The 18,337-nt window shown below is 35.0% G+C and overlaps 1 protein-coding gene across 1 annotated transcript in view; it reads right to left on the bottom strand.

Moving 5' to 3' along the window:
• LOC117336495 (p53 and DNA damage-regulated protein 1-like) overlaps window positions 1-16,498 on the bottom strand; it is a 39,183-nt gene extending 22,685 nt beyond the window's left edge. Inside the window, exons 1-3 of the mRNA XM_033897090.1 lie at window positions 16,444-16,498; window positions 14,813-14,975; window positions 13,730-13,830 (exon numbers count right to left, since the gene is read on the bottom strand). Coding sequence (XP_033752981.1) covers window positions 13,730-13,830; window positions 14,813-14,937 — 226 coding nt within the window. The 5' untranslated portion in view covers window positions 14,938-14,975; window positions 16,444-16,498. The remainder of the gene's footprint in view (window positions 1-13,729; window positions 13,831-14,812; window positions 14,976-16,443) is intronic.
• Window positions 16,499-18,337: the final 1,839 nt, after the last annotated feature.

Raw genomic sequence — 18,337 nt, 5'->3', positions numbered from 1 at the left:
CCCCAAGTAGTAAAAGTTATGATCTTCACATAAATACCGCAGTTTTACTCTAAAGGAAAACCAAAGTACTTCAAGTATTAAATCCTCGAAATTCTCAATTTTACCCGAAGTATCACTCATTACCACCAAAACAGACGGTATTTGTGTACGAAACATCATTTTTCTGGTCATTTCGGCGTTACTTTCATTACCGGTAGGCACAAAAGCTCATATCATCCTCATTCAGGCATAGATTTTATCAATAGAAATTTTGCAAGTTTCTGATGTCCGAACGAAGGACTGCCAAACACCCAGCACGTCTGGTGTCGATAAAGTTATGAATCCTTGTCCTTGTGTTTAGATAACCTAGCTGAATCAACGTTAACCCCAAGGGATGAAAAGCTGTCCCACTGTACCACACATGGTATAAACTGTAAATACATTTTGTTTCGCTGACAAATATACGGATCCAGTCATATGTGGGTGCGAGTGACGAGTCTGTGCACAGTGTTCTTCTTAGCAGCAGTAACATGTATGTATGCATATTCTGGTAACATCTCCCAGATTGTAATATCATTGCTTCACACTGGTTTACAAATCATGGTCGTGGACACTTTTAATTTTGGTAATGAAAGGAAAGTCTTATAACTTATATGAATTTTTTAAAACTAGAAAATGACATAAATGTCCCTTCTGCCACTTGACACCCAAAAGCAGTTCCTGAAATTTGCTAGTTTTATTTCAACGGGATGGGACTGATAGGTCCCCCCATTTCTTGGCGGGGGCGCAAACAAATATTACACCTAACATTGATTTTTACAGTTGTAGTCAATTTAATGTTGAAGTCTTAAAACATTGCGAGGCGATCGACTTGCACCATCCATTTTCTGCATTTGTCCCATCTAGATAGCAAACATCATATAACATTTCATAAAAATTTATGATATGAGAGTGTTTTCCCTATGAATTTGTACAAGTCATAGTGTACACATTCATATTTAGAGCGAGCCATCTCATTTTATGAATTTTTGATTATTTATGTATTGTTCTTTGTTACATGCATGTGAAATTTTATAAACAAAGTCAATAACAATACGCATGCACTGTTATGAAGGCTATACAATGGTATCATCAAGTTACTTCATATAAACCGCCTACTTATGAATTCTCATTGTATTTATGTGTGAAAAAATGACAATTCTTTTGATCCCTGCAGACTCCATCTGTGATTTTAATATTTTATTTATAAGTCACATTGTCATACAATACTGGACTCAGCTAAAACTTCCTGGTAATGGTAACTTTACAGGCTAACATCATACATATATAATACGATGAACAATAGTGACAGAATCTCAATATCCTATAGCACAGTATAGTCTTACAAGAATGACCAGTCGCGTTGACCTTTTCGTGGAATATTCAAAGTAGGCGATTCTACTTGTGCATATGGGACCGCGGTAGCTGAGTGGTTAAGGTGTCCCGACACTTTAACACTAGCCCTCCACCTCTGGGTTGCGAGTTCGAAACCTACGTGGAGCAGTTGCCAGGTACTGACCATAGGCCGGTGGTTTTTTCTCCGGGTACTCCGGCTCTCCTCCACCTCCAAAACTTGGCATGTCCTTAAATGACCCTGGCTGTTAATAGGACGTTAAACAGAAATAAACCAAATAAAGCAAAATTGTGCATTTGTATATGTTAACCTGTTAATTGATTTTTCGATGCATCGTGTATATAATACAAACTGTAGAATAACTTGGCTGCAAAGTAGTAAAATAATCTGTTCAATGCAATATTGCATATTGTATTCAAATTATCAACAAAATACAAGCAATCCACTATCACCAATAGCAGTACTTCATTGACATACTTACTTAGCCACATGGCTGAATGGTCAATGCGAATGGTTTGTGCATCATTTTTAACAGCACATATGCAATGCACTTAATATATATCCCTTTATCATAAAATCATCAATTTGTCTGCATCAATATATGCTAATCAAACTGCAACATGATAGGTCATTCTGACGGGCTATAGTTTGACAGGTCATTCTGGTCGGACTATAGTTTGACAGGTCATTCTGGTCGGACTATAGTTTGACAGGTCATTCTGGTCGGACTATAGTTTGACAGGTCATTCTGGTCGGACTATAGTTTGGTCATTCTGGTCGGACTATAGTTTTACAGATCATTCTGGTCGGACTATAGTTTGACAGGTCATTCTGGTCGGACTATAGTTTGACAGAGTAATTATTTATATAGACTTTATTTACCTACACGATATATCCTTAATGAAACAGCCATTTTGATCGTTAATATGTTAATTGCTCTCCCCACCCTTTCAATAATGACATATCATATGGGATTTTAAATCCTACTTTTTTTTTCTGCTTATAATTTGTCAATATTAACTCCATCCTTATATGCATGTATATATATGCATTATGGACCTTGAGCAATATTATGCCCCTACGAGGGATATGGGAGGCAAACTGCATGGTGTTCAATCAAGGACAAATTTTTGGGAAACTGAAATTACCATCATACATGTATTCCATGGAATTCTAACAGACAAAAATAACATCATTGAAAAGTTCTGTTTGATGAGGGCCCTGGAATTAAGTTATGCAACTTTCAACAATCAATTTGCTTACCGCGGTACACTTGATTATTAAAATTGCTGTTTTATTTATAGTTATTTATACATAACAAAAATAATAGATTTTTAAACCAACTCAGTTTGTCTTTCAAAATATGAAGAAAAAGGAAAACATTTTCTAATTTGCAAATAAGGACTTTAAATAAACACCCCCCTTCCCTCTTTTTTTATAAATTTTTTTAAGAATAAATGTTCATTTATATGGTTTTCATTCCCAGAATAAACAAAATAGTTGTAGCTCTCCAATTGATTATAACTGATACCATTGGACCATACCATTGGACCATACCATAATGATCATATTAATTGCTAGTGTATTGACAACTATAAATTACTGGTAGAAATCAATTGCTAGTGTATTGACAACTATAAATTACTGGTAGAAATCAAGATTTACGATGGTTATAATACAGACATCTTTCCTGAACATTAACATCCACAAATTAATGATCTTAACTGATCAATAGTGGAGATATAGTAATTAAGAATGATCAATTATTACTGGAGCAGCATAACTCTGGCATTTCTATTTATTCACACGTTGTTTGTGCCTCTAGGGAATTTTCTATGATTCCATGCAAGTTCCAAGCTTACACTTGACTCGTAGACTGGTCAATATTATGAAAAGGTCAGGTCTATTTCGTCCAATTACAAAAACATTGATTAACGATAATAACATTCCAGCTGTATCGAATATACCATACAGCCTATATTATCATCTACAGCCCCTGACTCCCTGGATAACTATCAAATACAGTCCCCAACTCCTAGGCTGTCTATGTGACGATCGAATCAAGCACACCCATTTCTGCTGGACACCATCCCTGAAATTTAGACAGTGGTGTCGCAGCTAGCACTGGACCAAACCACAGGGGCTTGACATGCTTCTATGACCCAGATCAATAAATAACCTCAGGGTCCGACCCTAGATTACTTCACGTTCCTAAGACAAACTTCAACTAATACAAACAGAATCTAATGAAATTCAAGAAATATATCCATGAAGAATTTTCTGAGAAATATCAATCAAAATGGCTGGCTGTTGGTGATCTTATTTTCCAGTCAGTCTCAAAATGGAACATGTACTGACTGAGGGCCAAGGGGAACTGGCCTTCATGTGTATATAGTCTGAGAAAGATCCATCCACAGAAATAGAGACAAAGGACTTTAACTGTCAAAATTCATAATGGCCACCTGTCCGCCATCTTGTTTTCCAAGGAGTCTCACAATTGGTTGAACACACACAACTTTTAACAGACCAAGGGGAACCAGTGCAGGTGAAACTTGAGCAAGATCCATTGAATTCTTTCTGACAAATAGTGATAACAATCTTAAAACTGTCAAAATTCAAAATGGCCATCTTAACCGATGGCCATTTTGAATCTTGATTTTGAAGATTTAGTTTCCGATCAATCTCAAAATTCACTATGCACAATAAGGGACCATGGGGGACCTACATATAAAATGTAAGAAATATCCATACAGTACTTTCTAAAAAATAGCTTTAACAAACTTTAACCTATCAAAATGTTTAAAAAATGGCTGTCTGTTGTCCTTTTTTTTTCTGATCAGTGTCAAAATTCAATTAATAGCACAACAAGGGACCATTGGGAACCTACATATAAAATTAGAGAAAGATTCAATTATCTTTTATGAGAAATAGCAAAACAAATAATTATTCACAGATGGACAAACAGACAGACCATCTGATAACAGTAGGCTAAAAACTAAATAGTCGATCATTTCATTAAATCTCATGAAATGAAAAGTTTATATAGACAACTACATTAATGTCAAGTTAAGACATTATTGATAATAAATAATTTTTTAATTAATAAGATATCTATGCCCCCCCCCCCCCCCCCCCCCTCTTCAATTTTACGGTGGGGGCATAATAATTAGATTAGAAACTATTATAAAGGTGTAAATCTACATCTATGGAATTCTATCAGTATTGATCAGTACCGATTTCGGATTATTTTTCAGCAATCCATTTGCCATATACAACACCTTGAAGGTGTGTCCTCTACTGGGATGCTATATAAACTATCATATTTAGTGAGAGAGAGTTGATGTTCTAGATGTGTTTACTTGACATGTCCTTATATGGTAAACCTGTGTTACTTAAGAACAAAGGAAATCACAAGTCTGTCACAGTAATAGAACACTGAGGAGTCTGGCATGGTAATATCCTGGCTCTGCTAACTTCAGAGCCAAAGATGCATTGTCTAATGACATCCTAGTGACAGAGACTATATTCAACACTATATGTCCATACTTAGACAGGAATTCAGACCTCAAACCAGTTTACGTCACTTTACAGACTTTCGTTGTCATAGGACACAACAGGAAAACAGTTTTGTCTGAACTTAAACAGAAAGATGGTAAATCACACTGATTATTGCAGAGCTTTCCAATTAGATGTTGTTTATGGTGGCAAAGAACATTAAGATCACTGATGAGTCGGATCATTTCAACCACTGACTCATACAATATATCCAGCCTCTGTAGCTATAAGATAATAGATCTTCAGAGGATGACAATATATCAGACATCATTATAAAAGAACCTTTTCAATAAGCTGTTAATTTAGGATATGGCACTTTTTGTCTCATTTTGGAAGGAAATTGACAAATTAGGAAGACATTTTTCAGACTGGAATGCAAATTTTGAAATGATTAAAAAATATTTGGAAATAATTACCATTCTAAGTGGCGGCAGAGTCAAGAATTTACTGGCCCCTGAAAATGTCCTGCACATAGATTTGTCACTAATGTTACCAAACATCAGTTATATGAATGACTCTTACAATTACTGTGAAACCTGAAAAACAGTTACGAAATCTGTTTTTGCCAAATTCATTTCTACGTTCTCGTAATGAGGAAAATGTGGGCACAAATCATCATACAGGTTAATATTTGGTTACTACCAAATATTGGTTAATATTTGGTTACTACCAAATATTTTGATTTCCATAAATAATGTCTATACATAAAATCAATTTACCATATTTCTGAAGTCTTACACTCAATAAAGAATTGTGTGCCATAAGCATTTGGTCACATCATTATAATTTTTACTGTAAACATTTTATGCATTTTGACAATGAATTGATGATTCACACCAAAATATCCCCACAACTGTCACAACACAAGAGGCCCAATTGACATTCAAAGACAATTTATGTAGATGCCAAACATCATATTCCAGTACCAATATTACAGGTCAAATATCATGACCTTAAGGCTTTTGGTTTTTCAGAAGAACTTTTTTTTTTAAACATTTACATATTTCGCCACGGTAATGTTAAAAGTGAGTCAAGGTCATTCATTTGAACAAACTTGAAATCCCTTTATTAATGCTAATAGATAGCCAAACATGATAACCATGAGCCTCATGTTTGTACAGTCGAGTATTTTAATTTCAAAAGAATATAGTTTATCCTTATGACCTAGAAAGAAGATTAAGGTCTTTCATTTGAACATGCTTGATAGTTCTCCATCTCAGCAAACTTCATAACAAAAAGCAAGGCTCTGTGTTACATTTTATTGAGAAAATGCTGCTAATAACTTCATGCATTCCCTGTGAACTTGAATGTGAGTGAAGGTCATCCATTTGAACAAACATGATAGCAAAGCTTTAATGACCTTGCAGTGTTTTTTTCAGGTAATTTTTTCAACAGCCTATACCTTTTCAATTGGGAAAATAATTCCGGTGTTTGGTGAATTTGGGAAAATAACAAATAATGACAAAATACTTAAATAAGTCAAAACACTTCATTTATTGGCTTTTCTAGTCTGCCTCATGATATGAAGAGTCAGTAGCAAGCATCCTGGGTTATTACTTAGACTACAAAACAAAGGAAGTTTTCTTGTTTTCATCTTGGTGTTTGTCTACGGACTCTCTGAAACGCTTGCCTGCAAGTCATTTGTGGAAAGCGCAAACAGTGATCAGGATTCGAGTTACCTCCCTTATACCGTTTATACGACTAATTGAGGCCAACTTGCCTATCGCGGAAGTAAATTTGTCAGTCTACTGTTCACGTGTATGATGATCAACTATCGCACCATAATATTCACATATTCTAGGAATGAAATACAATACAGATAACCAGATAGAAATTCAATACAATTTTTTTTTTTTTTTAAATTAGGAAAAATGATGTTTCAAAATTGGGAAAATACAACTTTTTTGGCAAGGGGAAACAGCCTAAAGTCGGCTGTAGATCTGGCAAAAAAAATCACTGCCTTGGGTGTCATGGTTTTTCAGAAGTTCTATAGAACAAGTTGATGCCTTAGAGACTGGTGATGGATCGAGAATGCAGAAAAAAACACAAAAGCTCACCATCTGTCCTCTAGCATTCTGCATTGTAAACACAGAGATGTTATTTTTGAATCAATTTAGGACACCTAAGGCAATATCATCATATCTATGACAGTTATTTACAATGAAATATTAACATGAACTCAAGCTCAGTTAACACAACATTCGTTTTAATATTTCAAAATGATTTCCTTGAAGCATTATTGATTTTCTTTTCCTTGAAGCATTATTGATTTTCTTTTCATTGAAGTTGTAATTACAGTCTTCAGTACAATCTGTATAATTTCATACAAGTATGTTTGACTGATATTTCATTACCACTTCTGTAAAGTACTTCAGAAGATTTAATTATCAACAAAGAATTCTACCACATGATCAATTAACAGATAGTGTCTGTATCCCACATGGACTGACCGGCCCCTTAATACAATAGACAATTTTAAAATGTCATTGTGTTTTGCGCCTTTGTACTTCCTGGAGAACAATGAAGGTAAACACCGAGTCCTGTTTACTCAACATTCCCAGTCTGCCTCGGATCCCATGGCGTAACCAATGTTGATTCAATGATAGCCTTATATTTGATCAAATATTCCGCTGATTGATAATAATACTGCCGGCATATATTGTAGATATGACTGCCAATGGGTGTTTTACTTGGATACAGAATATGCTGCCATATTTAACACTCCCACACTTCACAGGAACTTTCCCATCTTGATACATTTAAGATAAATCAGACTTTACCTACCTAGGGAAAATAACAGGCCATTATATGAACACACCTAAGTTTATTCTGAAAAAATATGCCTCTCTGACAACAGGACGTCATAAATCTACAGTGTAACTATATGTCACAATCAAATAACGTCATCAGTTTTGCTACACCTTTCACTCAATGACGCACTTGATTCATTTAATGATTACAACTGGTAATATATAACGACCGTAAGTATGGGGGGAAATCAATTTCCCTCGGGCCTGTGTTTATAATGGTTACCAGCTATCTCAGTCCTTGAGATAAGTAAGATTTTAATACTTATTAATATTTTAAAATCTCTCCCTCAGGTCGTAACATTTAAATCTGCCTATATCACAAACATGTGAGGGATTCTATAGATCAATTACAAGAGATTAATTTGATCATCATTAAAAAAAAGAAGGTCCATGTGTGCATTTAAGCAGAACTGTGAGTGAATGACACAGATTCCTCTCTATATATTTTTCAAGAAAAATGAAACAAAAACCAAGACCTTTCTGCCATCTTCGGCTTCTTCAGGCAAAATTAGTTTTATATAAGGTAGATGTTTTTGGTTTTTCTTTACCATTAATTAATCATTTTTATAACATAATGTGTTTGATTTCCCATACTCATAAGCTTTATTTTGAACTATTGCATGGCTAAAATGACATAAATACAGTCACATGCGAACTTTTGAACACCCGTGACATTTCAGAATTTTAGTCCTCCCCTTTCTAGCGTCTTAAGTCACTCAGAAGACAGTCATTGCGACTGCTACAGTACAGCCCTACAGGAAAGTTGAGATTTCAGTGATTTTAAGTGTGTTTTAGTGATTATATAATAAAACAAGTATATAATGGGTGTCGGAACAAGTAATCGACCGATGTTCTATTGCAAGAAGCTGAAGGCCCCTTTAAATAGAATATCGGTTGATTAATACTTGCAGTACCTCGTGTCAAATATTCTGGAGTATTGCACAGACACCCATGCTATATATTTGTATACTATATAATTGCATGGGTTAATCTAGGATTTGGGGAATACTACCCATTATGAAATTTAGGGGAAAAGAATGGCTGCAGTGAATTGTTATTTAAATTTTAACATTTTATAGCTTTTCTTTGCTACAATTCTTACATATTTCATCAAAATTTGGGGGATTTCCCCTGTTATGGAGAATTTTTCCCTGTTTTATGTGATTTTTTCTTGATGGGGGAATTTGTTTTTGTTCAAAGGGGAAAACATTATCAGTGGGGAATACTACCTAATTTCGGTAGTAAAATCAGTCTAGATTAACCTCTGATTTGTATACTATTAAATTGGTGAAACTCTGAATCCACATACTAATGTCATACATCAATTCATTTTGATGGTCATTTCAAGTAAACTTAAAAATTGTGTAGTTAAATGATCTCCTGACTAACCAAAAATGGCTGAAAGTTTGGTCAGCATATACATAATATAAGGCTAAACTGTTGACAATCAAAGTCCTTCCTCCTTTCCATTTACTAAATATGTTGGTATAAAACTTATTTTAAGAACAAGGGGGTGCTCTGAAATAAGCCCCCTCTCTTGCAAATCCGTATATATATTTTCTCCTAGAGGTCAGGGGGCTTATTGATCCAATAAAGTCCTTGCCATTGTTGGCCTTGGAGGTGTATAACTATTAAAATGTTTCACTTTGAAATCATAAACCCCATAAAACACAAGTGGAGTACTATAAAAAGTCCCCTTAATATATTATACTGGTCCACTACTGACCCCTAGCAAGCTAGCTGTACACTATATAAAACACTAATGGACTTAATGGACACTAAACTTAATCTGGTCTGTAGTATGTATTTATGAAAACTACATAGAAGATTTCAACTCATTATCTGCTGGAACAAAGAAAACAAACCTAGGAAACGCCTCATTTAGAAAATGCCAAGTTTGAAGGGGCATATAACTCTGCCAAAAAGGCAATAACCATGGTTTGGTTTAGTTTGGTTTATTTTGTTTAACATCCTATTGACAGCCAGGGTCATTTATAAGGATGTGCCAGGTTTTGGAGGTGGAGGAAAGCCAGAGTATCCAGAGAAAAACCACCAACCTACGGTCAGTACCTGGAAACTGCCCCACGTGGGTTTCAAACTTGCAACCCGGTAATAACCAACCAAAGCTGCAAGGGTTTGATCTTTATCATTTTACACAGTCATAAAATACGGTTTGATCTTTATCATTTTACACAGTCATAAAAAACTAGATTCAGCTCATTATCTGTAAGCATACAGAATAATAAAGCCAGAAAACTTATCAAGAGGAGAAAAGATTAAAGGGCTGTATATATAACTCTGTAAAAAAGAATAACTTGTTACAAACAATTAAATATCAATTTCTTGCAAATTCGTGCCCTCAACGCTGTACTACTAATAATGCTAATTTGGAAAGTTTTCCAAAAACTAGAGTTCAGAAAAGACAACCTGAACTCTAAAACTTTTTCTCAATTAAGTTAGAATATACATCACTAGCAATTTACACAAAGGGCCATTGGAAAGCCTTGGTGACATAATTAACTGGGTAGATATACTTTCCTAACAACCAATTTCACTTGTATTAAAAGCAATTATCAACCATGTGCATTCCTATCAAAATATAGGTGTGATTCTATTTTGAACTATCCTAGATTTTTTGGGTGACTTGGGACACTATCTTAACATGTGGTGTTGTGTAGGGGAGATAACTCTTGTTTTATTTAGAGGCAAAACCGACACATTTTGCTGCATTTTATTTATCAGTTGAAGGCCTTTTTTCGTGATTAAAGATTAACACTCAAAGATATGTTTGAAGTTAGTAAAGGTATGTCTTAACTTAAATATATATTATAATTATGGTGATGGATGCTGACCAACTGACAAAACAAAGCATGAAATGTACGTTTATTACATTATCATTAACACATAGACTAAAACTATAAATTTGATTGTTGCTATAAGCTTCAACATAATGCACAGTGTATGAACCTTATACATGTATATGTAGATATGTTAAGGAACCATGTATCGTTTGTCTCATAAAGAAAACAAGAGGCCCAATGGGCCTGTATCGCTCACCTGGCTCTACAGCAACTTTGAAGTTGATTGAGGTCATTTCTACAAATACTATGCTGCTTATCATAGTAAGCTAGGTTTATTCATACTAATAAATTTTCTAGTCATTCATTCCAGCATTTTATTGGCCTAATATCTGGTCTAGGAGGCCCTTGGCTATCGCAAAATTATTGTTTACAGATTTAAGCCGATTTCACCCCTGTGACCTTAAATGTAGGTCAAGGGTCATTCATTTGAACAAACTTGGTAGACCTTCACCCAAGCATGCTACAGGCCCAATATCAAGTCCCTGGGCCTCTTGGTTATTGAGAGGAAGTTGTTTGAAGAATATAGCCTATTTGACCCATGTGACCTTGAATGAAGGTCAAGGTCATTTATTTGAACAAACTTTGTTGCCCTTCACCCCAGCATGCTACAGGCCCAATATCAAGTCCCTGGGCCTCTTGGTTATTGAGAAGAAACCGTTTGAAGATTATAGCCTATTTGACCCATGTGACCTTGACCTTCATTCAAGGTCATTTATTTGAACAAACTTTGTAGCCCTTCACCCCAGCATGCTACAGGCCCAATATCAAGTCCCTGGGCCTCTTGGTTATTGAGAAGAAGTCGTTTGAAGATTATAGCCTATTTGACCAGTGTGACCTTGAATGAAGGTCAAGGTCATTTATTTGAACAAACTTTGTAGCCCTTCACCCAAGCATGCTACAGGACCAATAGCAAGTCCCTGGGCCTCTTGGTTATTGAGAAGAAGTCGTTTGAAGATTATAGCCTATTTGACAAATGTAACCTTGAAGGAAGGTCAAGGTCATTTATTTGAACAAACTTTGTAGCCCTTCACCCCAGCATGCTACTGGACCAATATCAAGTCCCTGGGCCTCTTGGTTATTGAAAAGAAGTCGTTTGAAGATTACAGCCTATTTGACAAATGTAACCTTGAAGGAAGGTCAAGGTCATTTATTTGAACAAACTTTGTAGCCCTTCACCCCAGCATGCTACAGGACCAATATTAAGTCCCTGGGCCTCTTGGTTATTGAGAAGAAGTCGTTTGAAGATTATCTTGGAGGTGTATAACTATTAAAATGTTTCACTTTCAAATCATAAACCCCATAAAACACAAGTGGAGTACTATAAAAAGTCCCCTTAGTATATTATACTGGTCCACTACTGACCCCTAGCAAGCTAGCTGTACACTATATAAAACACTAATGGACTTAATGGACACTAAACTTAATCTGGTCTGCAGTATGTATTTATGAAAACTACATAGAAGATTTCAACTCATTATCTGCTGGAACAAAGAAAACAAACCTAGGAAACGCCTCATTTAGAAAATGCCAAGTTTGAAGGGGCATATAACTCTGCCAAAAAGGCAATAACCATGGTTTGGTTTAGTTTGGTTTATTTTGTTTAACGTCCTATTAACAGCCTGGGTCATTTAAGGACATGCCTGGTTTTGGAGGTGGAGGAAAGCCGGAGTATCCAGAGAAAAACCACCGGCCTACGGTCAGTACCAGGAAACTGCCCCACGTGGGTTTCGAACTTGCAACCCGGTGATAACCAACCAAAGCTGCAAGGGTTTGATCTTTATCATTTTACACAGTCATAAAATACAAGATTCAGCTCATTATCTGTAAGCATAAAGAATAATAAAACCAGAAAACTTATCAAGTGGAGAAAAGATTAAATGGCTATATATATAACTCTGTCAAAAAGAATAACTTGTTACAAACAATTAAATATCAATTTCTTGCAAATTCGTGCCCTCAACGCTGTTCTGCTAATAATGCTAATTTGGAAAGTTTCCCAAAAACTAGAGCTCAGAAAAGACAACCTGAACTCTAAAACATTTTCTCAATTAAGTTAGAATATACATCACTAGCAATTTACACAAAGGGCCATTGGAAAGCCTTGGTGACATAATTAACTGGGCAGATATACTTTCTTAACAACCATTTTCACTTGTATTAAAAACAATTATCAACCATGTGCATTCCTATCAAAATATAGGTGTGATTCTATTTTGAACTATCCTAGATTTTTTGGGTGACTTGGGACACTATCTTAATATGTGGTGTTGTGTAGGGGAGATAACTCTTGTTTTATTTAGAGGCAAAACCGACACATTTTGCTGCATTTTATTTATCAGTTGAAGGCCTTTTTTCATGATTAAAGATTAACACTCAAAGATATGTTTGAGTAAAGGTATGTCTTAACTTAAATATATATTATAATTATGGTGATGGATGCTGACCAACTGACAAAACAAAGCATGAAATGTACGTTTATTACATTATCATTAACACATAGACTAAAACTATAAATTTGATTGTTGCTAAAAGCTTCAACATAATGCACAATGTATGAACCTTATACATGTATATGTAGATATGTTAAGGAACCATGTATCGTTTGTCTCATAAAGACAAAAATTGAGAGTCGAAAAGCAAGGCAATCAGAGATGAGTTGTGATGTATCTGCAAAGGAAACTCTTTGAGGAGTAATAGGTAGGTGTCTGGTGAAACACAAATTATGTCCACTGGGGCACTTTTGGTATAGTTGAATTTGTCTTTATTGCATTCCTGGATGAATGCTGCTAATTCAGGTGTTGGCTAAATTTATCAATGGCCAAAGAAGTAAAACCGACCTGGCATTGACAGTAAACATCAGTTTCAAGTTTTCTTCAATTATGTAAACTATCATTAGGAGTGATAGAATTTCAGTTTCTGGTCAATTTTGAATTCATTTGTTGAATAAATTGTCTCTTTTAACTTATGTCAAATACTGCATCAGGGCAGATTGGCATTCCATTACAAAATCAATTGTTATAACAGATTCTTGAACAACTGCATGTTATTTAATTTTTAGATATTTATTTCATGCTATCAGGATATCAACCATTACCAGAATTCTCCATACATAGGATTAAAAACCTACTGACCTTTTTCCAGTAACTTCTTGGTGTCTGATACAGGTAACTTGATAAACATGTCTCCAAAACACACCCAACTCTTCTGTGTTTTCTTGTCTTTTGACAAAATCCTGACAAGTAGAAACATCATCATCAATCCATTATGTCAAATAAGAACTTTAATGTCAGTAAACATCACTAAAGGAATATTCTCAGTTCTAATACATAGGGGCCTTCCTTGGCAAAGATCTTTGATCCCGTAGTACTAATGCAAACATGTGTTAAGTGGAAGGCAAAGCCAAATTGATGTTAACGCACTTATTTTGAAAACTTTATTAAATTTACAACAATTTTGAAGCACGTTATTCCAACTTATATCTAAAATAACTCTTTGTTGGCTCAGATGGAAGTACAGGGGGGTCTTTGACTGTGGGGTGAAACTGGAGTACCTGGAGAAAAGTACCAGAAAACCTGGTTGGACAGGTGACCCGATACATGTACCTTTTAATATTCGATCAGGGAATAGAACCCTGGCTGCCTAGGTGAAAGGCAAATGTGTTACCACTGTACCACCCGACCATCCAATTGTTTTAGTATTGAACTGCCTTGCTGTGGTAATTTTAGATGTTGAAAAGGAGTCAAAATGACAGAACTGTGTTGGGCAGGGAAGCATTGTACATCATATATTTCCGGCTAGTAGTTTTATAGGCTTTGCTTTATCTTGGCTGGGTGAGAAAACCAACATACTTTGATCCTCACAGGGGAAATCTCTCAACTAAAGGCCAAAGATGAGGCTGTATCAAGGAAGACATTAGGGAGAAAAAGTTATTACAGAAAAGACAGATTAGATTAGATGTCAAACTTAATTGTCTCTTATGAATCATGCAATGGAGGAAGCAGGTAGAATTATCACACCTTACCTGTCAGGCAGTCTGATATTGGGACTCACCACTACCTGTCAGGCAGTCTGATATTGGGACTCACCACTATCTGGTATATCAAGTTATCTGACTTAAAAAATCAATTACCTAATTTTCCACAGAAAGTTTTGTTCTTGCTTAAACTGTTATACAGGTAAGATAATTTGCTATTTGGATACAAAAGTTTTGATACCTTATAGCCTCCCTTGTTTTCTGTCGCTTCTTATCCAATTCTACCATCTGATGTTTATCGGAAATGATGTCCTCCGCCAATTCCTCTATCTCTGCCATGTGATGCAGCAGTTTGTTAGTCTCCATTTTGGATCAGGCATTACCAGGGAAGTCTGCACACACTTCTGACAATCATAAATATACATCTGTGATATATGTAGCCCGAGTTTTCTCTGGCCCTGTCACCATGTCTGGTGTAGGCCAGAGCGCACAACTATATGAAAACATGGAATTATCTGACACCGTTTGGTGTCGCTAAGAATTTGGTGTAAGTACAATAAAATCGGGTGTGACATAACACCTACCTTACATATATGGATAAATGAGATATTTATTTACCCCAGAACACCCATTTAGTCCCATCTAGGTGTTTTATTCCATCCGTATAGACCCTCGCTTTACGCTAGTCAAAATTTTGTACTGTTGACCCGCCATTTTGTAAGTGACAGTACGACTAACTACTCGAATCGGAACGCCATGGACCGAAAAGACCACATATGATTTATTGTGTTTTTCTTCTTGCATAGTTTAAATTAAGAAAACTAAGCTTATTATTTCCCAAAACCTGGTACATTAAATTAAAAAAAGCATTTTTTGCAAAATATCAGGGGAAAAATATATAAAAATTAATGCTGTATTTTTTCCCTTTTCGCTCCACTGCGCATTGATTAGGGTAATTAGGCCACCCATGACCTACATAGTTAGTAATATGGCTCGAGTCAAGTATGAAATTTTGACTAGTGTAAAGCGAGGGTCTATACGGATGGAATAAAACACCTAGATGGGACTAAATAGGTGTTCCGAGGTAAATAAATATGTCATTTATCCATATATATGTAAGGTAGGTGTTATGTCACACCCGATTGTATTTGCACCAAATTCTTAGTGACACCAAACGGTGTCGGATAGATTCCATGTTTTCATATAGTAGTGCGCTCTAGCCCTAGGCTGCACCAGACATGGTGACAGGGCCAGAGGAAAACCGGGCTATGATATACACACAGATACCTCTGGCCCTGACACCAGACTTAAAACATTCTGACCTATAGGTGGTCAATACACAGCTACACTACTGTACATGTACAATAATGTATCTGTCAAAATTTCTAATTAAGTGTTGGAAAACTTGAGCTATCGCTATCAGTAATGACGTAATAGCATAAACGTATACACTATGTGATATAAACGTCTCTGGTAATATGGGTGAAGAATTGAGATAAGTCTAGCCGTTCAACATATGCAGTTTGCTTAAGATTAATGGTATATCATCTCACGAATCCTGTTCGACTGTAGCCATACTGGCATACATGTAAAACAGTAAAAGTGAAATTTTGCATGGTGTTAGATAATGATGTACAGAAAAAATATCAAAAATTCTTTATTAACGAATTCCTGGGCGTGCAAAATGTCCCTGGACACTCCCTGGTCACTCATTAGGTACACCGATACATGTACAGTACATGTACACGTGAGTATGAAGATGGCATACTAACAGACTGATCACAGTGGCATGTCTAGTCTAATATTCAAAATAGCCAGATATACCTATATTGTGCTAATCTGACACCTGAATGCAAGGTTTAAATAACAAACCTGTTTCGAGCTGTTGTAAGATTTTTTGCTGTGCGTTACAGTTGATTCATAGCGTCAATCGGATAACCTCGGGCCTTTCCGGCAAGCTATTGAAAAGAATACCCGAGGAGTTCCGAATGTCATAGCGTGAGAGTCGCCATCTTTTAACCTGACACACCAGTCGTAGGTGTACGTTATTATACTGAAAGAAACGTGTTTTAACTGCGTTTATTAATATCGTTACGATATCTGTACTTTCTCTTTCACTTTACATTATGTATGGAGAATGGTGTGTGCAGTGATAAGGTCCAAACGGTTGGCACAGTTTGACCGGTGTTATTCGTTTATGAAATAAATACGGACCTGGCGATTTTATATTGTTTTCAGGCGAGCCTTGGCAAGACTCCCAAGGCCTGTTATTATGGCAAGCCGTTTGGGTTTTTACCTATTGAAATGAAGATATTTCTATTTAATTAAAGATATCTCTATTTAAAATGAAGATATCTCTATTTAATTAGAGATATCTGTAATTTAATAAAGATATCTTTATTTTATTTAAATAAAGATATGTCTAAATTAAACACAGATATCTGTATTTCTACTGAAAATAGAGATATCTTCTTTTAAATTACAGATATCTCTATTTCAAATTCAGATATCTCTATTTGAATTACAGATATTCTTTTAATTGTAATTGAGATATCTTTATTTTAAATAGAGATATCTTTAATTCTTGTCCAATTAAATATATCTTTATTTAAAATAGAGATATCTCTATTTGAATTAAAGATATCCCTATTTTAAATAGAGATATCTTTAATTTTGTTTAAATAGAGATATCTGTATTTTAAATACAGATATCTCTAATTCAAATACAGATATCTCTAATTCAATTAAAGATATCTCTATTTAAATTAAAGATATCTCTATTTGAATTAAAGATACATTCGTTTATCTTAATTTTTATATTAATAATGATATCTTTATTTTGAATACAGATATCTGTATTTAATAGGTAAAAACCCAAACGGCTTGCCATATGTTATACGAACAGGCCCTTGGTTAACGTTTTCATTGCCCGAAAATAACACAGGCCTACATATTTTGATAAAAAATCATTTAAAATCCCATGAACCATTCAAAGCGAAAGCCACAATTAATACTCACGCAATCGATAACAACAAATTCTTGAAACGTTTTGGTTTGAAAAAAAAACAACAAAACTAGTATGAATTTTCACCAAAAAAGTTATAGCGATGATTAAAATCAACATTTTCAAGAACTACCAAACATTCACATTCGACAGTAGAAAAAATAATTTTTGGAATAATGTTTTTTTTTTTTTCTTTTTTCTTTTCTTTTTCTTAATATACATATCAACACATTTCTTTCATAATAATGTAAATTGACATTCTTAGCATTTAGTGACTTATATGCTTTAAGTCGGAAGTTTTTCCAAGTTTTTAATATTTTTCTTAGACTGCTCTTAATTTGATCCAAATGACTCCAGATTTTTTTCCTTATTGATTTTTGGCACACTAACCTGGTCTTTTAAAAGCTTTCATCTTAACGGTTTTTACTTCAGAAATATTCAATAGATAAATTTGCTTTTATTTTCGCGACAGCTAATTACACCCTGAGATAATGGATCTCCGGAAATAGGTACAGCCTGTGATGTACTGCCAGATACCATTAGCTGTTTACCTATCCAACCTCCAATACACTTAAAGGCCAGACATATGTATTTTAGCACAATCTCTTGAACCAGGAAATAGGAAGGCTCGCTGAGTGCTTTATGTACTGCTTTCTACTTTACTATTACATGTAATTTGTTGTCGTATCTGGCTTGTTTAGCAAATCAGTCAAAATGTAAAAAAAAAAAAAATCAAAAAAAAATCGCTATATATATATATGT

The sequence above is a fragment of the Pecten maximus genome, chromosome 1 (genome assembly GCF_902652985.1).
Source record: "Pecten maximus chromosome 1, xPecMax1.1, whole genome shotgun sequence".
Taxonomy (NCBI): domain Eukaryota; kingdom Metazoa; phylum Mollusca; class Bivalvia; order Pectinida; family Pectinidae; genus Pecten; species Pecten maximus.
The sequence above is the reverse complement of the archived record's forward strand: the minus strand, read 5'-3'. Positions and strand labels throughout refer to the sequence as shown.